At 35.8% G+C, this 11,307-nt stretch overlaps 1 protein-coding gene across 1 annotated transcript; it reads left to right on the forward strand.

Annotated features, from left to right (window-relative positions):
- The first annotated feature begins 955 nt into the window (after window positions 1-955).
- On the forward strand, window positions 956-1,654 carry LOC143594397 (uncharacterized). Its single transcript, XM_077073722.1, has one exon. It carries the CDS (start codon window positions 956-958, stop codon window positions 1,652-1,654), a length of 699 nt encoding a protein of 232 aa, XP_076929837.1.
- Window positions 1,655-11,307: the final 9,653 nt, after the last annotated feature.

An 11,307-nucleotide genomic window follows, 5' to 3' on the forward strand; every position in this document is an offset into this window, starting at 1 on the left:
TACCAAGGTAAGAATCAAAATGACGGCTCAACAAGCAAATGGATTGAATGACCTCACAACACCGGTATCTAAAGATGACACAAATAAGGCTCGCTCAAGTTAGCTAGATCACCTCTCGGTCTCACTAACAAACCTTAACCACACTTAATCGATTAGACAAGCAAACCGGAAAACGATTACTAATGTGTTCTAATATCGACTCTCCTCTCGGACTCACCGAAACTCAACCCTAGTGGGTATGAATACTATACAACCAAAGATAGAGGAACAATTCAATTTAACACAAATTAGATCAACTAGTCGCTCAAAAACCCAAACCCGACAAGAACCGAACTTGCTCTCTCGCGATTCTAATCCTAGCATGCAAAGGATATGAGACAACCCTAACTTATTATCACATCTCGGTCTCTAATAACCGAACACACCTGAACCGTCATCCCACACCAAAGTTAATCCTCAGCATCAATCCATAAATTATACTCCAACTTATTCATCCCGCTACTCCAAAAATAAACACAAAGCAAACCACGGAAACTATTTCATCACTCACCCTTCTCAACCCCTATATTAATCCCAAGCTCCTCAAAACCGAAAAACCTTATACCGGTCCTGACCATTTGTACAACACTTGTCAACACCATCACCTATCTTACTCCGCTTGTCGCCAATGTTTGAATTGTAAACCCTTCGGTCACCCTAGCAATGTGTGTCATGAAGCCTCTCATGGGAAACCCGCTCAACCAAGGTTTGCTCCGCAAAATTCTCAAGTCGTCTCTTACCTTTTACTCACACTCCCCCTAAACCGCGAGCTTGTTACAATTTTGATGACCCAAACCATTTTCGCAATGCTTGTCCCTAAATCGCTTTTACTAATAAAACCCAAATCATATCCGCACCTTACTACACAAATCAAGCCTTCCAAGTGCAAACTTATCAACCTCAAGTCCTGTAACTCATGGCTCCTCCAGTTCAACCGCTTCAGCCATTCAAGCTACTCCTCTTCCGCTCCCGCAAGCTTCGCAAGGTATCCATGGCAACCAAGGGTGTTTATTTTATGATGAATGTCAACCAAGCCCAAGTTGCCAACAACGTGGTGAACGGTACATTTTTAGTAAATGAGCATTTAGCTTCAAGTTTATTTGACACCAATGCCGATAGGAGTTTTATTTCTTCTAAATTTCAATCTACCCTTGGCGTACCCCGTACTAAACTTTCTCGACCTTTTTTAGTCGAAGTCACAAATGGTAGCTTCATCACCATCGATTCGGTCATCCGTGATTGCATCCTAACTCTTTGCAAGCGCAAGTTCTCAATTGACCTCATCCCGATTCAAATGGTAAGTTTCGACGCCATAGTAGGCATGGATTGGTTAGTGTTTCATCGTGCCGAAGTTGTTTGTTATGACAAGTTTATTCGAATTTCACTCGCCAATGGTAAAACCCTTAAGATCTTCGGCAAAACGACTCAAAACCTCATGTCGTGCTCTCAATCTCAAAAGTGTGTGCCCCAAAAGTACGTTTTATTCCGAGCTCAAGCGGTGGAAAAAGTCACTAGACAAAGAAAAATCCAATACATTCCCGTTGTTTGTGATATTCCTAAGGTTATTCCTAATGACGTCTTCGGTATTCCACCAATTCGTCCAGTTGAATTTTGAATCGACCTTGTGCCAGGAGCAACTCCCGTAGCCAAGGCTCCCTATCGTTTAGCTTCTTCGAAAATGCAAGAATTATCAACCCAACTACAAGAACTCTCTGATAAGAGCTTTATCCGTCCAAGCTCCTTTCCTTGGGGCGCTCTCGTTCTCTTCATGAAAAATGAAGATGGCTCGTTTCGCATGTGCATCGACCACCGTTAGCTCAATAAATTCACCATAAAGAATCGATACCCTTGGCCTAAAATAGATGACCTCTTTGATCAACTCCAAGGTGCAACTTGTTTCTCCAAAATCGATCTTCGATCAGGTTATCATCAATTGCTTGTGCACGAAGATGACTTTCCGAAAACCGCTTTGCATACTCGGTATGGACATTGCGAGTTCATTGTTATGCCATTTGGTATCAATTCACCAGTGATTTTCATGGATCTCATGAACGCGTTTGTAACCATTTTTGGAAAAATTCGAAATTGTCTTTATTGATGACATCCTCATCTTTCCCAAAACCAGTCCTGAACATGAGCATCATTGGCATTCTATTCTCGATCTTTAAGAAAACTACAACTCTATGCCAAGTTCTAAAAATATGAATTTTGGCAAAAGGAAGTTCAATTTTCGGGCCACATCATCAACGATAAAGGTCTTCATGTTGCCCACGCTAAAATCGAGGAATTTAAAGATTGGAAAACTCCATCCACACCTACGAAAGTTTGATCTTTCCTTGTTTTAGCTGGGTATTATCGGCGTTTCATGCTAAACGTCTCCAAAATCGCGTTACCACTCACCACATTAACTTATAAGGGGAAACCTTACGAATGAGTACCTAAGCAAGAAGAAAATTTCCAAACTCTAAAACATATACTTTTCAATGCTCCCATCCTAACCCTTCCCGAAGGAAACGACGACTTTGTTGTATTTTGTGATGCATCAAACCAAGGTCTAGGTTGCGTTCTCATGCAGTGAGGTCAAGTTATCACTTATGCCTCAAGGAAACTTAAAGTTCACGCGAAGAATCACATGACTCACGATCTAGAAATTGGTGTCTGTCGTTTTCTCTCTCAAATCCGGACACACTATCTTTATGGTACGAAATGTGTAGTATTCACCGATCGTAAAAGTCTTCAACACATCTTCGACCAAAAAGATCTCAAAATGAGACGACGAAGATGGGCCGAGTTACTTAGTGACTACGATTGAAAAATCGCTACCATCCCGGTAAAGCGAATGTCGTGGCCGATGACCTTACTCGTCAAGTGAGTGTCAAATCCAGCCTACTTCATAGCATCATCATTCAAACCGATCTTCAAAACAGAATCTATAAAGCCCAATGCACCTCCGTTGATAAAGGAAACATGTACAATGAAATGTTATGTGAATCCGAACTTCAACTCAAAACCAAACCCAATGGCTTGCTTTACTTCCTCAACCATTTATGATTCCCGATTGTGTTGACCTTCGTACTTTCATTCTTGATAAGGCTCATAAGTTGCGATATTTTGTACATCCTAGTGTGGACAAAATGTACTCCGGTCTTTGTTCTATCTATTGGTGGCCCGACATGAAGATAAATGTGGCACTTTACGTCTCAAATGTCTTACATGCTAGAAGGTTAAAGCCAAACATCAAAAACCTTTTGTTTTACTCGAGCAACCATCGATTCATGTTTGGAAATGGGAAGGCATTGCCATGGGAAGGCAACCACCAAGTTACCCATCACCCAATAGCAAAATGGTAGTATTTGGGTAATCATCGATCGATTAACCAAATCGGCTCACTTCATCCCTATCCAAGGAAGTACTCCGTGAAATAACTTTCTCAAATCTATGTTCGTGAAATAGTTTGTCGCCATGGTATACCACTGACCAATATCTCCGATCATGATGCTCGTTTCACCTCTCATTTTGGAAATCACTTCAAGATGCTTTGGGAACTCGCCTTAATCTTAGTAACATGTATCATCCTCAAACCGATGGCCAATCCAAATGTTTAATGCAAACCTTGGAGGATATGTTTCGATTGTGTGTACTTGATTTTAGTGGAAATTGGGATTCTCTATGGTGCAAGTGTCGTTCTCCGATTTGTTGGAATGAGATTGGTGAAGCCCAAATCATCGGTCTCGAGATGGTTCAAGACACTACCAATCGTATTGATCAAATCTGCAAGAATCTTCTCGCTGCTAGAAGTCGTCAAAAGAGTTATGAAGATAAACGGCGAAAGCCCCTCAAGTTCAACGTTGACGACCTTGTCCTTCTCAACGTATCCCCTTGGAAGGGGTAGTCCATTTTGGAAAGAAAGGAAAACTAGCACCCTGCTTCATAGGCCCATTCAGGATCCTCGAAAGGATTGAAAAAGTGGCTTATAGACTCGAGTCAATGCAAGAACTTACTGGTGTTCATCCGACCTTTCATGTCTTGAACCTCAAAAAGTGCTTAGCCGAGGTAATCTTCACATACCACTCGATGAAGTGCGTATTGACGAGACAATGAAAATGGTTGAAAGACCTGTTGAAATCATGGATCGTAATGAGAAACGAGCCAAGCGAATCCGAATTCGGTTAGTTTACGTCTGTAAGGAATCACAGCGGGTATGATTTCCCACCTTCCTCGGATAATATTAGGGTCCGGTACCCTCCATCCTCGGATATTATTAGGGTCTGGTAGCCTTCCTTCTATGCAACCTTACCATCATACATTCATTTTATTACTTTCATAATTGTGTACTTCCTAAATCATTCATAGGTTATTAATAACACATTCACATGTCATACATACAACATTCATAGCATATTCACATATCATACATATTCAAATATCATACACTTACCACTTAAGGTAAGTGTATTAACTAGTCACATCGATTATGCACACAGCCTCGAAAACATAAAAAAAGGAAATGAGGCTAGAAACTCACCTGCAAGCGATTCCTTTCTGAATTTACTGTTATGCCCTTTTTGAGTTGTGCATAGCTATTTGTGTATTAATCATAGTATCAATTAATTACTTCTAGCTATATCATACTTGTAAGTTAATGTAACCCCTAGCTATGGGGGTCCTGGAGCAGCGCCCCTAGCAGCGGGGTTTTAGGGGGCCCCTAGCGGGTTCCAAGGGGCAGAGCCCCTGGCTGGGGTTAACCAAATCATTTAATTATTTAATCAAATCAAATCTTCATTTTAAATGTTACCTTTCATTGTTTACTATTTACTTATCTTTAGCTCATATATCGTATAAGTTCATGTCTATCGTTTACGTACGTATACGCTGCCTATCTTTCATTTATTTTATAAAATCATTTAAGCTAGCATATAAGTTTGATCCAACGTATAAGTCTCCTTAGGCGGATAAGTTATAGATGGCGTATAGGTTGTAGTGGCATATAAGTTGTAGATGGCGTATAAGAACTTCCAACGTATAAAGTCTTTAACGTATAAGTTATACATACACGGAGCATGCATACATATACGTGGCATACATATGTGCTACATACGTACATATGCGCTGCCACACTTACACGTCACATACATACATGCTGTCCATATACCTATGCATTTTCCTCACTTATACTCTGCACTTATACAGCGTATATACTTACACGGCGTATAAGTGCATGCCAGCCCCCTTTTTATGTGTTTTCAAGGTTTTTCGTTGATTTCGGAGCCATCAACAGCCGTTAACCACCATGGTTGATCGGGGTTTGATCGTTTATGGCCTAGGTAGCTTCGGGGTGTCCAGATCTGAGGTAAGGTGGTCCTTAAGCTCGTTTTTGGTTGATTAAACACCTGAATAAAGCTAAATCTAGATACAAACGGCTCGTACGGCATCACGGGGTTGCGGTGTCGGGTTCTACTATGCTGGTACAGCTGAGATAAATCATTTTTTACCTTCGGTTGATCTCAGATCGTTGAATATGGTAGAGTAGAGAGTGTTTGGCTTAATTGTGTGTTTTTGATTGTGTAGGCTATGGTGTAGAGATGGATGAAAATGGAAAGGATTAGGGTTTAAGGGGTATTTATACTCCCTTAGGCCCACAGACCTTTGGCTCATCTTTCATTTTTAGTCTGTATGTAATTCCATATTTAAAGCCTACTTACCCTTCCATCTTTATTATTTTGTTATTTCTCTACTAACTTAAGTAAACTCTTCCATCATAATTAAATAATATATTATATATTATTTTTAGAAATTTCGAGATGTTACAACAGCGTGGCGTAAAATTTACTTGGGAACGCTAAGACGTTAGGAAGAAAAGTATTTACATCTTTTTGTCGCAACTAGTTCATAATTTCGAACGAAATCTCCAAAAGTATGTAATATTGTGACATTCGTCTTTTTAGTTCACATTTGTACTAGTTGTTGTAATATAAACCCAGGCCGTTTTGTCTTTCGGGTCATTAGATATTAATAACAAAGAATTTTATGTTATAATCATGTTTCATATTTGTCGTTTCGTTCCAAAGTCTTTAACGGCGTTTAAAACGCTTATTTTGTGCTCAAAATGACCTAAAACGAACTACAGGGACTAAACTTTCTAAAAAGCAAAGTCTGGCTGAGAACACCACCTCACGTGGGCGTGTAGTGTAATAGCTCGAATTTTTAAATCCTTATTTTATTAACCGTTACTTGACCCGCCTTTGTGTTCGAAAAATTTTATTACATTTATCGAATAAATTAATTGTTATTATAGTATTGTTTTAATTTTTTTATATAGTATATATTTACAATTTCCACATCTTGGCAATTTTAACCCAAACAATAATTATTATCTCTTGATGTCTCCACCTCATTAGTTTAGGGGCTAAAATATAAATTTTTTATCTTAAATCCAAAACCGTTTACCCAGGTCCAAACCCGCACCCAAGAACCGATTAAGAAACCCGTTTACACAAATCCTTAGCTTGGACCTCAATCTTCGCGTCTAATTTGGAAATTTAATCTCATTACTTGTTAATCCTACCATAATCGGCACACCGACTCAACTAATTATGTTATATCGATCAATAACGATACATATTTTAATTATGACCTCGCCGACATCCATCGTTAGCAATTAAACAAGAAAACGAAGTTCATAATTCAATTAAGTCTACAGTTTTAATCCTTACACCCTCGCCATCAAAACCCTATGACGAATTGAATATTAACGAACTGTTCGTCTAATCTCTGATCTCATCTTTGGCCGCGACTATGTACTCTTGGTTCTGCATCATTACGGCATCAATTGAGGTAATTAATGAATGCAATATGATCGTATTAATCAGTGTAACATTAACCCTAACACCAATTAATCTGATAACAATTGGTTTGAGAAATTGAAGAATTATGGCTCATAGATTATATGGGTTATTGCAGTTTCTGTATTTGAAGTTTTGTTTTCATTTTATAAACAAAGTGAAGCCTAGAACAGTTGGTTTTGTGTGTGTGTTAAGTCTGAGTGGTCGCGGATTCGAATCCGGCCAACCCCTTTTTCTTTTAATTTTTGTTTTATTGTTTAAAGCCTTAAAGTTATTTTATAAATTATTATAATTTGTATTAAATATAAAGCAAATGGTATTTTATCGAATCGAAGTTAGAACGTTAATGTGTCTTGCCAATTAATCTTGTTACTAGTTTCGCATATACATATATATGTAAGTATATTAAGTATATGTTAACGATATTAAATCATCATTATTTTATTTAAAACCCAACATCATTATTGGTGTTTTCTTGTCATTGAACATATTTTATAAATTTGTTTTTGTATACAAAAATTATGTATTATAAGTATATGTATCATTCTTTAGAAATTGTAACAATTATATTTTTAAACGTATTAGCTATATTTAAATCATTAGATTTTCGTTAAAGATTCCAAAATATATTTTTATATATATTTAAACGATTATTATTATAGTATAGCTCAACTCATATTTATATATATTTTTAAACTAATTATTTATAAATTGGATTAGATGTTATTTATGAGTAGTATAAAGGTGACGTGTAAAATATAAAATTAATGACTATTATAATTAAATGATAAACAATAATATTTTTATCGCAATATTATTAACAATAGAAATCCATTCGATCAATTTATAATATTATAATTTCAATCATAACTCAAATCACATCCAAATCTTAATTCATTAAATCGAGTATATCTTTTATAATTAACGTATATTGTGTCATATTTAAATAGGACTCCTTGTCGGTGAATCCCGAAGGGTTTATCTTTTCCACGTCATCATTTTAATTTTGTTCCTCTTATCGGGTGAGTAATCACTCCCCTTTTTACTTATTTTAAATTGTTTGGGGACATATGCATATTTACAGTATTTAACTATTATCTAGTATTAAAAATCGCAATTGTTAGTCTTGTGTGTTTAACAATTTATGACTAACGTGTTATATGCTTATGCTTTACTTGAATACATGTTGGAGAGGTCCAACATATCCGCAGACTAGTATGATCATACGCCCGCCGTGTTAGCCATCGTTCAGTTTCATCTGACATCGAGCTTACCGACAACATTATTTACTTGCTCATTGGTTAAATTGCTTATCTCACTTGACACAGTTTGCATCTTTATTTATTTATTATACATTATTACTGTTGTGTCTTAAACTGGTGTGTTACTCACTCAACATGTTTTGTTGACAAACCTTTCTATTTTATACGCATATGCAGGTATTTGTTTGAACTAGTTGCAATATTTGGTGAAGACTTAGTGAAGAATTTAAGTTAGAAGAATTATAATCAAAACTTAGATTCGTATTCATTGTTTGTTTAATGGGTTGTACTTTGTATCTGAATTTATTTGAATATTTAATTAAATTAAATAGATATTGTCAATTTTAAATATTGCACGATAGTATCTTGAGAGTTGTGAGCAATCAGCTCAAGTCCCAGCATTTCCGGCTTAGGTTGGGGTGTGACACTTAGGGCTGGCCTTAGCCCGCTGCGCAGCATCTCACGGCTCAGCAAAAAAGAAAATCATTTTTAACGTTTTTTTGTGGCACGATCTCGTGTTGTAACCATCCAAACAACCAAGACTCAACCCATAATTATTCTAGAACCTCCAAACATGTATTTATGCATGGTTATAACTTATATAATTCAAAACTCATTTTTAAATAAAGCATCAAAGTGTACCGGTTATCCATTCGATAAAGGTTTTATCCAACCCCTTAAACTCTAATCCTCCCTCATAAATACCCCCCACTATCTCACCCATTTTCTCCGGCTCGTTTTTATCTTCTTCTCCCAAAGTGTTTGATCTTGCAAGTTGTTCTAGCTAGTTTTGCTTAAGTTTGAGTTTAGAAGTCAACGGAACCGATTCTTGCATTTCAATCCATTTCGGGACACGCTCGTTAAACCGTCGGCTCGCTTTCTTGATGATTATTATTCTAAGTTTTCTTCATCGACGTCACTTTGTCCAAGTGAGAAATTTCATCCCTGTTTTTGCTTTTATACTTTGGTGGTAGCTTGCATGCTTATTTAAACAAAAATGATTTAAGACTTTGATTCTCAAACTGCAACTCTAGCATATGTGTTACTTAGAATAATTGTTCGATTGTGTGTTATATGCCTCATATATTTAATTGCTAGATGTTTATTGTTTTTGTTAGTTGGTTTCATCATCATCCTCAATAAGTATGATCATACGTTCCTTCTTTAAATGTGGTATTTTTACATATTAAAAAGGAGCATCATTTATTTATGATTTATATACTGCAATTGTTATTATTATTTACGGTTTCACGTAAGAATTGTGGATTTTGCATTATATTATATATATAAAAATCATAGAATTGTTCACCAACATTCTGTTGACACAGGTTGATTATCGGTTGAAGGAAGATTTGAAGACATTATTTTTATTTTGGACTGTTAGGTTATTAGTTAAATGAAACTATTTATTATCTTGTACTTTGACATTATGCCCGGCGTTTTCCGCCGCTTTTGGTCGGAGTGTGACATGTTATCAATAAGATAACTTCTTAACTAGTATGATTCTCTTAATCATTGTGATTGAGTTACATCAATGACCAAGCTAAATTGTATTTTATCAGTTATGAGTTTAATACAAAGCTTACAAATACATGAATGTTATAGAAGCATATCAAGTTTAATGGTTTGTTCTCCATGAATCAAAAACTAACCAGTTGAGTGGTATGATTTCTTTAGATTAGTTGGACACTTATTTGTTCCTAACAGTTGTTATTGATTAAGGTACCATATATATATATATATACATATATATATATATATATAGGTACTGGATCATTTCAGAAGTTTTTTTATAACGAGAAGTGCGAGAAGTGAATTTGTAACTCCATAAATCCCTAATTTCACTCCCTTTCTTATGTGTAGGTGCGTTGTGTAGGTGCATATGTATGTGTGTAAGTACGTATGTTTGTATATGTGTGCGTATGTTTGTATATGTGTATGTATGTTTGCATGTGTGGAGGTACATAGATTTGAATGTGGCTCGGTACATTTATATGTTTTTAGGTAGGTTTGAATGTGTAATTAAGACATAAATAGAACCAACCTACATATATGTATGTAACATCATATGAAAGGGGGTGAAATTAGGGATTAATAGAGTTATACCTTCACTTCTCACACTTCTCGCAAGATTCATCCATATATATATATATATATATATATATATATATATATATATATATATATATATATATATATCCTAATAATAGTTTTTTAACTTTAAAACCCAACCCGAATTTACCTGACCCGTGTAACCCGAAAACCGAACAACCCGACCTTATTTGGGTAGGTTCTTTGAGCTCAAACCTGAACAACCCGACCCGAACAAACCGAAACCCAAATAAATAACCTGAAAAACACCCCTAGTTTGAATGAACATCGTTGATATTTTTCTTTATGTAAAACTAATAATAGGGATTAAAATGTTAAGACTTTCAATACCGATATGATTAGGGTATTTTGGCTTATGTGTCTACTTATGCATACGCTGGACAACCAACGGCGGGGAATCAACTATGGCAAAGATCAATGAAAATATTCCAAGGTTTCAATTACAATCTCGTTGATCTCTTTTAAACACAAATGAAGTATATAGTTGGGTGACGTTATAATCACATTAGATAAAAGCACATGAGTCTATCTAAAAGTAAAAAAAAAAATTAATTTGATATTATATTATTGAAGAAAATATTGTGATATTATTTTACCGTAAGTACAAGTAACTGAACATTTTTGTTATTAATCCAAGTGGAAAATATATATTTGTTATGGACCTAATGGGGCTAAGCCAACGGCCAGCCCAAAAAGACCATCGAGTGAACGAGAAGGTGAGAAGAGAGATGGCTGATAGATATAAACAAGGTTGATGGAAAAAATAGGGAGAATTATATTTGTTGGAATGTTTGGCTGCTTTTTCCCGTCTCCAACTATTTCCCATCTTCTTAATAGTTCTTAATGTATCCTTAAATTCGCAATTGTAAACATATATTGAATTAATTTAAATCACTATGTTAACTCGTTATTCGATTATATCTCGATTATGTTAAAATCATACAACTACAATACCAATTAAAGTTTAATATCTACATAAGAATATCTATCAAATCAACTATCCGAGACATTTTATAACGCAACGAAAGAATGAACAAGAATCTCTCACAGAA

The sequence above is a fragment of the Bidens hawaiensis genome, unplaced genomic scaffold (assembly GCF_021521415.1).
Source record: "Bidens hawaiensis isolate Kalapana, Puna unplaced genomic scaffold, B.hawaiensis_p1.1 tig00043576_1, whole genome shotgun sequence".
In the NCBI taxonomy this organism is placed as follows: Eukaryota; Viridiplantae; Streptophyta; class Magnoliopsida; order Asterales; family Asteraceae; genus Bidens; species Bidens hawaiensis.